The sequence below is a fragment of the Hyla sarda genome, unplaced genomic scaffold (assembly GCF_029499605.1).
Source record: "Hyla sarda isolate aHylSar1 unplaced genomic scaffold, aHylSar1.hap1 scaffold_648, whole genome shotgun sequence".
In the NCBI taxonomy this organism is placed as follows: Eukaryota; Metazoa; Chordata; class Amphibia; order Anura; family Hylidae; genus Hyla; species Hyla sarda.
Window position 1 is genome coordinate 120,209 of NW_026610663.1, and position 14,962 is coordinate 135,170.

The window sequence follows — 14,962 nt, forward strand, 5'->3', positions numbered from 1 at the left end:
AACTCTTTCCACTTGTCCATTGGATTGGGGGTGATAGGAGGACGAGAAATTTAATTTGATCTTTAATTGATCACAGAGAGCTCTCCAAAATTTTGACACAAATTGAACGCCTCTATCCGAGACGATATGCGTGGGAAGCCCGTGAAGACGAAAAATCTGCAGAAAAAATAGCTTCGCCAACTGTGGCGCAGAAGGAAGGCCAGAAAGCGGAATAAAGTGAGCCATTTTGGAAAAACGATCAACGACCACCCAGATGACAGTGTTGCCATGGGAAACAGGAAGATCTGTAATGAAATCCATGGCAATTTGGGACCATGGTTGCTCAGGGACGGGCAAAGGATGGAGAAGTCCAGCAGGCTTCTGGCGTGGAGTTTTATCCCGGGCAAAAACAGTACAAGCCCGAACAAAATCAGTAACGTCACACTCCAGTGAAGGCCACCAATACAGACGGGAGATTAGCTGAATGGACTTTTTAATGCCAGCATGGCCAGCCAGGTGAGAGGAATGCCCCCATTTGAGGATCCTGAGGCGAAGGCATGGAGGAACAAAAGTCTTTCCAGGGGGGGTTTACCCCAGTGAAGCTGGAGCAGAGGAGACCAGTCACGCAGGTGGTATAATATGCTGCAGAGGGGCTTCAGACTCGGAGGCATCAGAGGAATGAGAAAGGGCGTCAGCTCTGACATTCTTGTCAGCGGGACAGAAATGTATCTCGAAGTTGAAGCGGGCAAAAAACAACGACCATCTAGCCTGGCGAGGATTCAAACGCTGAGCGGACTGGAGGTAAGATAAATTCTTGTGGTCAGTGTAAATGACAATGTGGTGTTTGGAACCCTCCAAAAGATGTCTCCACTCCTCAAGTGCCAACTTGATGGCCAGGAGTTCACGATCTCCAATAGAGTAGTTCTTTTCTGCCGGAGAGAAAGTCTTAGAGAAAAAACAACAAGTAATGTTACGTCCAGTAGCTTTTTTTTTATAGAAGTACGGCTCAGGCTCCAACTGAGAAAGCATCTACTTCTAGGAAGAATGGTTTCGACGGATCAGGTCTGGACAAAACTGGTGCAGAGGCGAAGGCAGCTTTGAGACGTTTGAAGGCCTCATCTGCTTGTGGAGGCCAAGACTTTGGATTAGCATTCTTCTTAGTCAGAGCCACAATTGGTGCCACAATGGTGGAGAAGTGGGGAATAAACTGTCGATAATAGTTGGCGAATCCCAGGAAGCGTTGGATAGCGCGGAGTCCAGAAGAGCGTGGCCAATCCAAAACCGCCGACAGTTCATCTGGATCCATTTGAAGCCCTTGGCCAGAGACTAGATAACCTAGGAAAGGAAGACTGTTGCATTCAAAGAGACATTTTTCAAATTTTGCGTATAGGTGGTTTTCACAGAGTCTTTGGAGCACTTGACGGACATGACGACGGTATTTTTCTAAGTTAGAGGAAAAAATCAAGATGTCATCCAAGTAAACCACAACACAGGTATATAATAAGTCTCGAAAGATCTCATTAACGAAGTCCTGGAAGACTGCAGGGGCGTTGCAGAGCCCAAAGGGCATGACTAGATATTCAAAATGTCCATCTCTGGTATTGAAAGCGGTTTTCCACTCATCACCTTTACGGATGCGAATAAGATTATACGCACCCCTTAGATCCAGTTTGGTGAAGATACTTGCTCCGTGTAGACGGTCAAAGAGTTCGGAGATCAAAGGCAGGGGATAGCGGTTTTTGATGGTAATCTTGTTTAAACCGCGGTAGTCAATACATGGGCGTAAGGATCCATCCTTTTTTGAAACAAAGAAGAACCCTGCTCCAGCAGGGGATGAGGACTTCCGAATAAAACCCCTCTTTAAGTTCTCCTGGATGTACTGCGTGATAGCTTGAGTCTCTGGGGCTGATAGAGGGTAAATCCTGCCACGGGGCAGAGTGGTACCAGGAAGAAGGTCAATAGGGCAATCATAAGGTCTATGTGGAGGTAAGATCTCTGCTTGCTTTTTGCAGAATACATCAGAAAAGTCCTGGTAAGCCTTGGGAAGGCCCGGTAAAGAAGAAGTCGCAGGGGTTTGACTAGTGGAAGCAGACGTGAGACATCTCTTGTGACAAGAAGGACCCCGACTTTTGATCTCCCCGGTGGTCCAGTCGAGGGTAGGAGCATGACGCAAGCCGAGAAGAACTTCAGAGGTGCAGTTAGGCAGAATGAAAAATTAAATTTTTTCATGGTGAAGTCCAATGCTCATAGGCAGAGGTTCAGTGCGGTAGCGCACAGTGCAGTCCAGTTTCTCTCCATTTACTGAAGAGATGAAGAGCGGCTTGACGAGACGAGTTACTGGAATACTGAACCTATTAACGAAAGAGGCCAAGATAAAGTTTCCTGCAGAACCAGAGTCCAAGAAGGCCACTGCTGAGGAGGAGTTGGCGGAAGGAGAAATCCGCACAGTTACAGTCAGACGTGGAGAGGCAGAATTCACACCAAGTGTCGTTTCACCCACGTGAACTAGGTGCGTGCGTTTCTCCCGACGCAGAGGGCGGATAGGACAGTCTTTTAGGAAATGTTCGGTACTTGCACAGTACAGGCACAAATTCTTGTTTCGGCGGCGAGTCCTCTCTTGTTGGGTCAGGCGAGACCGATCCACTTGCATAGCCTCCTCGGCGGAAGGCACAGGAACAGATTGCAAAGGATGTTGGAAGAGAGGAGCCTGGGAGGAAAACCGCCTGGTGTGAACAAGATCTTTTTCCTGACGAAGTTCCTGGCATCTTTCCGAGAAACGCATGTCGATGCGGGTGGCCAAATGGATGAGTTCAGACAGATTAGCAGGAATTTCTCGTGCGGCCAGGACATCTTTGATGTTACTGGATAAGCCTTTCTTGAAGGTCGCGCAGAGGGCCTCATTATTCCAGGATAGCTCTGAGACGAGGGTGCGGAACTGGATGGCATACTCGCCCACAGAAGAACTCCCTTGGACAAGATTCAGCAAAGCAGTCTCGGCTGAGGAAGCCCAGGCTGGCTCCTCAAATACACTACGTACTTCAGAGAAGGAGGACTGGAATGTAGCCGTGGCAGGATCGTTGCGGTCCCAAAGCGGTGTGGCCTATGACAAGGCCTTAGACCGTTCTGTAGGGAATTGATCTGACATCATCTCCAGGTGCAGGGAACACTGGGACAGGAATCCACGGCACTGTTTAGAGTCCCCATCAAACTTGTCCGGTAGAGACAGGCGGAAGCTGGGAGCCGCCACTCGCTGCAAAGGAGATGCAGGAGCTGGCGGGGGAGAAGGTTGCTGTTGTTGCGGAAGAAGCTGTTGCAGCATAGCGGTCAACTGAGTCAACTGCTGTCCTTGTAGCGCGATCTGCTGCGATTGCTGGGCGACCACGGAGGTTAGGTCATCGACACTGGGCAGCGGGACCTCAGCGGGATCCATGACCGGATCTACTGTCAGGATCCGGACTGGTATGCGGAGAGGACACTGGTGGTGGATCCTCTGTGTCAGTGAGTTCATGGCGTGGGAAGTATCAGGGGAACGGAATCTAAGGGGTTACTGGTTTTCACCAGAGCCCGCCGCAAAGCGGGATGTGTTTGGTGGTAATACACTGATTGGGCCAGGCACCAATTAGTTGTGCACTGGCCCTTTAAATTTCATAGAGCCAACGCGCGCGCGCCCTAGAGAGCGGGGCCGCGCGCGCCGGGACGGAGCCGAAAGAGGACGGGGCAGGTGAGCAGAACGGGATGCGACCCGCGGGCAGGCACGCCCCGCCGTGCGGATCGCATCCCCGCCGGGGGAATCAGAGCACCGCTCCCGGTCAGCGAGTCTGACCGGGGCGCTGCGAACAGGAGATAAACGCGGAGCAGGGACCCGGAGCACTCGGGGTAACACCTGTCCTGCTGGGTATAGCTAGAGGTCCCACAATATCCACTGTCACTCGTTCAAAGGGTACAGATATGACTGGTAGGGGAACTAGGGGAAAACGAGTAACATCCCCAGACTTACCCACCCTCTGGCAGACCCGACAAGATCTACAATAATTGGCAACAGCAGTACCCATACCTGGCCAGTAGAAATTGTGTGCCAACCTGGGCTTTGTCTTGGCCACTGCCAAATGTCCTGCCAGGGGGGTCTCATGGGCCAACCTCAGCAGCTCTTTCGTGTACGGCCTAGGAACCACTAACTGCCTTTCTCTCTCCTGGGCCCCTAGCATGCCTTTGGAAAGGGACTCCCAGTACAAGATATAATTTTCCCAATATACTCGATGCCCATCTGTGTCAACACCTGTATGTTCAGCACGTTGTCTCAGCCCTTCAAGGGAAGGGTCACTGCGCAGAGCTTCCCGGAAATGCTCATTTCCCTCCCCCCATCTCGTGGTATCAGGGAGCACATTTCCCCCAGGTGAACTAGCATCTCCACCTTCCTCTGCTGATGTTACAGGCATCATACACAGGGCTATCACTCCTTCCCTCCTCCTCCTTAGGCTCACAGGATTGGGGCATATCACTCACTGCTGGTCCCTCATCCTTAAATGTCACCAGGGGCACACCAACCCCTCCCCCTAGCCCATCTCCACTAGGTTTTGGCATTGGCAATGCATTGTCACCACATTTTACAATACACCCCATTCCACTTTTGGAAAACATTACTGGTTCAGTCACAGGTAAACATTTATCAGTCCCCTGTACTCCCTCCAAGTTACCACGTTTCACAGTGTCTCCCAAAGTCTCGCACAGTACCTCAGAATGAACAGGGCTCTCTCCTAGCCCATCCGGTGTGCAGGTAGTGTCCTCTGGAGCATAATGACAGAGCATCCGACCCAAATCATTCCCCAGCAGAACATTAACAGGGATGTCCTCAGAGACCCCCACCTCCCGCAAACCTTTGCCTGTACCCCAATCCAGGTACACACGGGCCATGGGCACAGCAGGCCGCACACCTCCAATTCCTTTTAAAGCCATGGTTCTTCCAGGGATGATGTCCTCTGTATCCACCACTTCAGGCCACACCAAGGTAAAGGAGGCTCCCGAATCTTGCAAACCCACTGTCACCTGGTCACCCACAGTTACACTCTGCAGGTTATCCGCTATTTTCTCCACAGCTCCGGACACCAGAAGAACGGCTGTGTTTCCTCCAGCTGCCGGTGGAGAATTCTTCTTGTTGGGGCACTCAGGTGCCCAATATTGTTGCATCTGTAACATCGGCAGGTGTCCCCCTGACCCAATGTGGCTCCTGTTGCTTTTGGGGATGATGGCAAGAATTTCCCGGCTGACCTGGTGGTGCTTTGAGGGTGTGTGGCTCCCCTCCAGGTACTTGCTCCAGCTTGTGCAGATCCACGCTTTGCTGCTGGCGCCCGGTTGTTGGCAAAGTCATCTCCTAGTTCTGCTGCTTCCATGGCTGCCTTGGGCTTGCGGTCCAAAATCCACTCTCTGGCTTCAAAGCTCCATGTTTGGAGTAACTGATCCAGGACCATCAAGTCCTCCAGGGCCTCATAGGTAGTGACTTGTAGGCCCCCAGTCCATTGCCTGAATGCAGTCCTTAGCTGACCTACATGTTCAGTGCAGCTTTCTGTTGCAAAGTCCTAAATCTTTTCCGATAAGCCTCTGGAGTCAGATTAAAACTTTTTAGCAGGGCAGATTTTATTGCCTCATAGTCCTGGTCACTCTCAGAGGGAAGCAAAGCAAACACATCCAGAGCTTTCCCTCCCAGCCGTGGGGTTATATATCGTCCCCACTGTTCCTTAGGTAGATGGAACTGCCGGCAAACCTTTTCAAATCCCCTCAGGAACCCATCCAGATCACCATCTTTCTCCAACATGGGGAAATGTTCCAAGCGTGGTTTGTGGTCTCCTTGATCCTGCACATCACTCCGTGCGGATGAAGCATCCCCTCTCAGCCTCAGAACCTCCAGTTCATGCCTCCGCTGGGTCTCTCTTTATGCCGCCTCTCTCTCTGCGGCTCGTGCCTGGGCCTCTCTTTCTGCCGCCTCTCTCTCTGCGGCTCGTGCCTCTCTCTCTGCGGCTCGTGCCTGGGCCTCTCTTTCTGCCGCCTCTCTCTCTGCGGCTCGTGTCTCTCTCTCTGCGGCTCGTGCCTGGGCCTCTCTTTCTGCCGCCTCTCTCTCTGCAGCTCGTATCTGGGCCTCTCTCTGCAGTTTGGTACTGGAGAAGCAATTGGAATTTCATATTAGCATCCACTTTCCCAGGGTGTTGTAAGGCAGTCCGCATATAAGAGTCCAAGGCCTCATGTGGAGTACTGTCCTGAAGGGGAGTGATGTTGTATTCCCCAGGAGATATCAGTCCTTGGATGGCAGTTCCAGCTGTAGGACTTTGTCTCATGTCAATCAGCTCTTCTGCACGGGCATCATACTCCAAAAGATCAGCAATAAGTTGTTCCTTGTTCTTTCCTGCAGTAGGGATGTCCTTTTCTTGGCACATTAGCTCCAGTGCAGGCTTGGACTGCTTGCGATATGCCACCATATTTCTAAGATGAGACAGAGGAGGTAAAACAGGAGATGGGGAGGACAGAACTGTCTTGCAATCTTTTTTATGTCTTTTAAACCAGCACTGAGCTTTGTCTTTGGAATTTACACACAAGAAGATGTATGCAATTTATTTTTAGCGCTAAGATTTCCCTACAGGTAAAATCCAGCAAGCACTAAAAATCTCTAAATATGTCCCGACGCTGCCACCAGTTGTCACGATCACACCCTATCGGTCCAGCCAAGACGCTAGAGAGAGTGTGATGGTGCAAGGGTTAAAGCTGGCAGACCTCTGGGTATCCACTACAAGTCCCAGCAAGTCACCAAATTAACCCTTAGATAAACGTGTTTTACCAGAGCCTCCTTCAGAAAGGTGAGCTCATATATTTAGAGATCAAAGACCAGAGCTGATTAATTAAACATTTAATCTGATAAAAGGTATCACAGTGCTATGCATAAAAATAAACAAATGACATACAGATATAAAAATGTATAAAAGAGTTTAGCAAGACAAGTTCAGAAAGCAAAAATGAAGTTCTTACAGCACGATGATATTAGCAGTCAATGAGAGAGAGTGAGGTTCCAGCTGTTCTTAGGATGGTCTTGTCAGCTTGTTCCACAGCATTGAACAACCTGAGTCTAGCATTGTTTTAAATATATCTATCTCCTTTTTGGAGGGACTCAATTCCCCCCTCCCCTCTGATCCCACCAGGTGGGGGAATCTCTTATCTCATATATAGGACCAGAGACCCCTTACATCCTGCTGCATCAAAGAGCCTTTGACTTCAAAAGAGGAAAACAGCAGACAGGCCCCAATTGACTGCAATACACAAAAACAAAGGATACACCGTCTGAATGACCCCTCACCCCCCAGGTCTTAGTTTATACATAGATGCAATTATAAAACACATGTATGTTTCCATAATCATGCCTTGGGCCTGACACTGTCATTCAATGCCCGGTTCCACTGTAGATTACAATTTTTGTTGCCCTCTTGCCCCTGTAATAACCATTTGTTACATTTGTCCTGAAGCTCCGCAGGAAGTACGGTCCGGTGTTCACTATCTGGAAGTCCACGGAGCCGGTTGTCGTCCTCTGTGGTTATGAGGCAGTGAAGGACGCCTTGTTGAATCACAGCGAGGAATTCAGCGACCGCCCCTTCTTTCCCATCATTGATGCCTACTCTGGAGGATACAGTAAGGAGACCTGTCCCTTTAAGAGTTGGACTATAATCTGCCCCTGGCAGGCCCAGTGGGGGCGGAGCATCTGTGGTGTTCCTTTAATCCCCAAGCCATGCTCCGCCCCTGAGGAGCTGCATTAGGTATAACATGGGGTATAACAACCATTTAACACAACATGAATCAGCGCTGAACTTTAGATCCACGTTAGGATCTGTGGACTCTGCAGTAACGGGGTCAACAAGATGGCGGGTACAGGGGTATATAGTAAAGAATTTACGACATTACATAAATCCTATTTCTATTTCGCAGTTATATCGTCTTCTTCTCTACAGGTTTTCCCAGCAACAATGGAGAGAGATGGCGGCAGCTGCGCAGGTTCATGATCTCCACCCTGAGGAATTTAGGGATGGGGAAGACGACCATGGAGGGTCGAATCCTTGCAGAATCTGAGGTCCTCACCAAAGCTGTGAGCCTAACAGGAGGTGAGCGCCCTCTATGGGTCAACTCAGGCATTAGAGATTAGGGGCAAATCTACAGTAGGGTTTTATTTAAAGGGGTACTGCCCCAGTGTCCGGAACATTTAGTCAGCGAGGGTCGTGATGTCATGCACACTCCCCCTAGTGATATCATGCCACGCCCCCTCAATGCCAGTCTATGAGAGGGGGCGTGGCAGCTGCCACACCCCCTCCCATAGCTTTGCATTGAGTGGGCGTGACGTGACGTCACTTGGGGGCGTGTGCATGACATCACGACCCCAGTAGCCCGCACCCAGCGTTCAGAACAAAATGTTTCGGACACTGGGGCAGTGGAATACCCCTTTAATAGGGGGGGGGCGGGACCAAGTGGGACCCACAACAGAGACAACAAAATGTCCACGATTCTATGGACTGTGACAACCTTCTACACCAGTGGTCTCAAACTTTGGCCCTCCAGATGTCTAAAAACTTCCACTTCCAGCATGCCCCGGACAGCCAATGTGCCTACATACGGCATTGATCTGTATGAGCAATCTAATGATTGCTCATGCAAGTACCATAGAAGGATTAAGAAGTTTTTGCTTTACAAATATATTTAATAAGAGTTCAAATCACTCCCAGAAAAGAACAACTCAACTTCAGCAGCTGATAATTATTGGAAGGATTATTGGAAGCCCCCTCCCATAGACTTGCATTGAGGGGGCGTGGCAGTAACGTCACGAGCCTACGGTGCTGCACCCGACGGTCTACCAGGACAGGCCGGTGATTCAGTATACAGTGTAACCTACACTGACCATAGAGATCAGAACTAGTGTTGAGCACGAATATTCGTAATGCAAATTTTTATAGCGAATATCAGCACTTCGCGATTTTGCAAATATTTAGAATATAGTGCTATATATTCTTAATGATGAATATTATTATTTTTTTATTCCCATGCAAATTTTTATGTGAATTTTCCATGCTAATTTTCGCATGGAAAAAATATGAACAAACAAAGCTAAAAATATGCTCATTTTGCGAACATAGGACGAATATTCATCAATATATTTGTGAAATATCGCATTCGAACATGGCCCCTGCTCCTCCCTAATCAGAACAAGGAGAGGACAGAGGGGACTGTGGAGATACACAACCTATTTTGATGCAACAACCAGACAACAAAACCGACCCTCTGTGTTTATATTATATATTTATTATATATATTATTATAATTCTTGGCTTCCCCTCACACATCCATAAGGAAATGTCTATTTTCCAACAGTTTTGTTACAAAAAAACTCAATAATAAATGTCAATGATCAGTAATGAGCGCCTTTATGTTTTCAGGTAACCCATTCCTTGCTGTGGATGTGCTGGGCTGCGCAGTGGGGAACATCACCAGCTCCGCTTTGCTGGGCGAACACTTCGACTACAAAGACCCAAAGTTACAGGAACTGATCGTAACTATGAGGAAATTCCTCTCCAACACGCACTCCCCCCTACATGAGGTGAGGGGGGGGGAGGGGTTCTTCTTACATAAATATACACGGCTCCAAAAAATAAAGGTAACACTTAAACAACACAATGTAACTCCAAATCACTGACACTTGTGTGAGATCCCACTGTCCACTCAGGAAGAACACTGATTGACAATCAATTTCACATGGAACAGACAACACGTGGAAATTATAGCCAATTAGGAAGACACCCCCAATAAAGGAGTGGTTTTGCAGGTAGTGACCACAGACCACTTCTCAGTTCCTATATTTCCTGGCTGGTGTTTTGGTCACTTTCGAATTCTGGCAGTGCTTTCCCTCTAGGGGTAGCATGAGACGGAGTCTACAACCCACACAAGTGGCTCAGGTAGTGCAGATCATCCAGGATGGCACATCAATGCGAGCTGTGACAAGAAGGTTTGCTGTGTCTGTCAGCGTAGTGTCCAGAGCATGGAGGTGCTAGCAGGAGACAGGCCAGTACATCAGGAGATGTGGAGGAGGCCATAGGAGGGAAACAACCCAGCAGTAGGACCGCTACCTCCGCCTTTGTGCAAGGAGGAGCAGGAGGAGCACTGCCAGAGCCCTGCAAAATGACCTCCAGCAGGCCACAAATGTGCATGTGTCCACTCAAACTGTCAGAAACAGACTCCATAAGGGTGGTATGAGGGCCCGACGTCCTCAGGTGGGGGTTGTGCTTACAGCCCAACACCGTGCAGGACGTTTGGCATTTGCCAGAGAACACCAAGATTGGCAAATTCACCACTGGTGCCCTGTGCTCTTCACAGATGAAAGCAGGTTCACACTGAGCACATGTGACAGATGTGAGTCTGGAGACGCCGTGCAGAACGTTCTGCTGCCTGCAACATCTCCAGCATGACCGGTTTGGTGGTGGGTCAGTAATGGTGTGGGGTGGCATTTCTTTGGGGGGCCGCACAGCCCTCCATGTACTTGCCAGAGGTAGCCTGACTGCTATTAGGTACCAAGATGAGATCCTCAGACCCCTTGTGAGACCATATCCTGGTGCGGTTGGGTTCCTCCTAATACAAGACCATGCTAGACCTCATGTGGCTGGAGTGTGTCAGCAGTTCCTACAAGAGGAAGGCATTGATGCTATGGACTGGCCGCCCGTTCCCCTGAATCCGATTGAGCACATCTGGGACGTCTCGCTCCATCCACCACAGACTGTCCAGGAGTTGGCGGATGCTTTAGTCCAGGTCTGGGAGGACATCCCTCAGGAGACCATCCCCCACCTCATCAGGAGCATGCCCAGGCATTGTAGGGAGGTCATACGGGCACGTGGAGGCCACACACACTACTGAGCCTCATTGGGACTTGTATTAAGGACATTACATAAAGTTGGATCAGCCTGTACTGGGGTTTTCCACTGTGATTTTGAGGGTGACTCCATATCCAGACCTCCAGGGGTTAATACATTTCATTTCCATTGATAATTTTTGGTGATTTTGTTGTCAGCGAATTCAACTATGTAAAGAGGAAAGGATTTCATACGATTAGTTCATTCAGATCTAGGATGTGTTATCGCAGGGTTCCCTTTATGTTTTTGGGCAGTGTATATACAGAAGTAAAATTATACAGAATAATGACACTTAGAGTACAGGATTGTAACATTTCGCACCCTGTTCCTGAGGTTGATGCTCTCCTCATGTAATGTCCTCAGGGCTGGTTCAAGGATTTTTGCCACCCTCGGCAAAACCCCAATTTGGGGGTCTGTCCCTTGATCTGAAAAACGGTGTAGTTTCCAAAATGGTATGCCATGTGGGGTTTTCTGCTGGTCTGGCACCATAGGGGCTTCCTAAATGTGACATGCCCCCCAAAAACCATTTCTGCAAGATTCACTCTACAAAATCCCATTGTCGCTCCTTCCCTTCTGAGCCCTCTACTGCGCCCGCCGAACACTTGACATACACATATGAGGTATTTCCTTAATCGAGAGAAATTGGGTTACAAATTTTGGGGGGCTTTTTCTCCTATTACCACTTGCAAAAATTCAAAAACTGAGTCTACAAGAACATACGAGTGTAAAAAATGAAGATTTAGAATTTTCTCCTTCACTTTGCTGCTATTCCTGTGAAACACCTAAAGGGTTAACAAACTTCCTGAATGTCATTTTGGATACTTTGAGGGGTGCAGTTTTTATAATTGGGTCATTTGTACGGCAACGGCTGATCATTACCAAATCATGAATGTATCAATCCCTAAGCACTCTGCAAGATCACGGGATCTTATCTATCCCCTAAATCCGGACGGATCTTCGCAATTAACCCTAAATTCAGAGACTTATAAAACAAGTCAAGGTCCGCAACAACTGCCAGTCACTGAAGTGTATAGACTGTATTGATGAGACTGTTATTGTTCATTGGATGTACCGCAAGTCTTTAAGTAAAGTTTATCCAAGTTCAAGTTCAGCTACCTTGTGGACCTTCAGTCATTATTCATATGCACCTGTCCTTACTGGGAAGGGCGGCGATAGGCCGGAGAATTATCTCAGCATACTAGCCCTCAGCCTAGCGTCACGAACTATAGGGTTAACCTTAACCCCTGATATAGTGAAGGAATACCCTGACTGCATTACCCCTACCCCAGAGGCCTACCACAATAGAATATCCAAAGGCAAGATCAGGGGTATATTACAAAAAGATGTTAATGATAGCTCAACATTCAAACCACATGGTTGCAGGGTATTTAACCTGTCAATCCACTGTACTTCTCTTTTCTTTAATAACTTTTCCCTATCACCACCTCTCCTTGTCCTTGGAACATGGTCAACAATCAAGAACTTTAGATGCCCAACGTCATGTTTGTGATCCCTAAAGTGTCTAGGGACCGGAAGGTCCCCTTTACCTGTACGGATAGATGACTTATGATTGTTTAGACGGAATCTGTAGTCGTTTCACCTACATAAAGTAGATCACAAGGACAATACAGAACATAAATTACATATTCGCTCCTACATGTCACATGATGCTTGATCAAGAACTTTTCGCCAGAAGATGGGTGTACAAAGGTATTGCCTACAACCTTTATCCCACAATGATTACACCTGCCACAAGGAACGCAGCCAGGTTTAAGTTGTGTTGCCAGGAAGGAAGATTCACCAATTGTATCAGCCTGAACTAATTTATGGACCTCCTATAAGATATAATGGAGGAACAGAAAATTCTGCAATATGCGAGAAACTATTTGTAAGTATTGTCCAGTGTCTTTTTTACAATAGCTGCTATCTGCTGGCTTGAATTATTATAAGTAGAGATAAATGATATTCTGTTGGCCCCGCCTTCTTTTTCCTTTCCTCTCCTAACAACTCATTTCTGGTTATCTGTGATACCTTATCTTTTTGTTGTTTGACCAGTTTTTATTGTAACCTCGGGATATAAATTTATTACCCATCTAGTCCAGTCTGTTATCCAGTTTTACCGGATCCTCCACAATTGTCTTTACTTGTAGGAACTGACTATAAGGCAAAGATTTTACTGTATTTCTCGGGTGCTGACTCTTAAATTTTAGCAAGTTATTTCTATCAGTCGGTTTTATGAAGATATCTGTCTTCAACTGTCCTGCCTCTCGGTATACCCATGTATCCAAAAATAGTAGTCCTGTCATGGAGTGCGTCATTGTAAACTTGATGTCATCGTCAATGTCATTTAACCCCTTGGGGAATGAGCCCATTATGACCCTAAGGACGGGAGCATTTTTTGCAAATCTGATCACTGTCACTTTAAGCATTAATAACTCTGATGCTTTTATTTATAAATTTGATTCCAAGGTTGTTTTTTCGTGACATATTCTACTTTATGTTAGTGGTAAATTTTCGTCGATACTTGTATCATTTCCCGGTGAAAAATTAAAAAATTTGATGAAAAATTTGAAAATTTAGCATTTTTCTAACTTTGAAGCTCTCTGCTTGTAAGGAAAATAGACATTCCAAATAAATTATATATTGATTCACATATACAATATGTCTACATTATGTTTGCATCATACAGTTGAGATGTTTTTACTTTTGGAGACATCAGAGGCTTCAAAACTCAGCAGCAATTTTCCACAAAATTTTCAAAATCGGAATTTTTTCAGGGACCAGTTTAGGTTTGAAGTGGATTTGAAGGGTCTTCATATTAGAAATACCCCACAAATGACCCAATTATAAAAACTGCACCCCCCAAAGTATCCAAAATGACATCCAGGAAGTTTTTTAACCCTTTAGGTGTTTCACAGGAATAGCAGCAAAGTGAAGGAGAAAATTCAAAATCTTCATTTTTTACACTCGTATGTTCTTGTAGACTCAGTTTTTGAATTTTTACAAGTGGTTATAGGAGAAAAAGCCCCCAAAAATTTGTAACCCAATTTCTCTTGATTAAGGAAATACCTCATATGTGCATGTCAAGTGTTCGGCGGGCGCAGTAGAGGGCTCAGAAGGGAAGGAGCGACAATGGGATTTTGGAGAATGAATTTTGCAGAAATGGTTTTTAGGAAGCCCCTATGATGCCAGACCAGCAGAAAACCCCACATGGCATACCATTTTGGAAACTACACCCCTCAAGGAACGTAACAAGGGGTCCAGTGAGCCTTAACACTTCACAGGTGTTTGACGACTTTTCGTTAAAATCGGATGTGTAAATGAAAAAAAAAAATTTTCACTAAAGTGCAGATTTTTCCCCAAATTAACCATTTTTACAAAAGGTAATGGGAGAAAATGCCCCCCAAAATTTGTAACCCCATCTCTTCTGAGTATGGAAATACCCCATGTAAGGACTTAAAATGCTCTGCTTGCGCACTACAATGCTCAGAAGAGAAGGAGCGCCATTGAGCTTTTGGAAAGAGAATTCGTTTGGAATGGAAGTCGGGGGCCATGTGCGTTTACAAAGCCCCCCGTGGTGACAGAACAGTGGAACCCCCCCTACATGTGACCCCATTTTGGAAACTACACCCCTCACAGAATTTAATAAGGGGTGCAGTGAGTATTTACACCCCACTGACGTTTGACAGATCTTTGGAACAGTGGGCTGTGCAAATGAAAAATTAAATTTTTCATTTTCACGGACCACTGTTCCAAAAATTAGTCAGACCCCTGTGGGGCGTAAATGCTCACTGTACCCCTTATTACATGTGGGTATTTATTTATTTTTTGCGTTTATGTCAGAACCGCTGTAAAATCAGCCACCCCTGTGCAAATCACCAATTTAGGCCTCAAATGTACATAGTGCGCTCTCACTCCTGAGCCTTGTTGTGCGTCCGCAGAGCATTTTACGCCCACATATGGGGTATTTACGTTACAAATTTTGGGGGTCTTTTTTTACTTTTACTGCTTGTGAAAATAAAAAGTAAAGGGCAACACCAGCATGTTAGTGTAATTTTTTTTAA

At 46.9% G+C, this 14,962-nt stretch overlaps 1 protein-coding gene across 1 annotated transcript in view; it reads left to right on the forward strand.

Annotated features, from left to right (window-relative positions):
• The window catches only part of LOC130342326 (cytochrome P450 2C26-like), a gene marked incomplete at its 3' end in the record, with an annotated part of 92,975 nt that overhangs the window by 18,639 nt on the left and 59,374 nt on the right, over positions 1-14,962 (forward strand). The window contains 3 exon segments of the mRNA XM_056554274.1: positions 7,482-7,644; positions 7,962-8,111; positions 9,435-9,595. Of these exon segments, the coding sequence (XP_056410249.1) occupies positions 7,482-7,644; positions 7,962-8,111; positions 9,435-9,595 (474 nt within the window).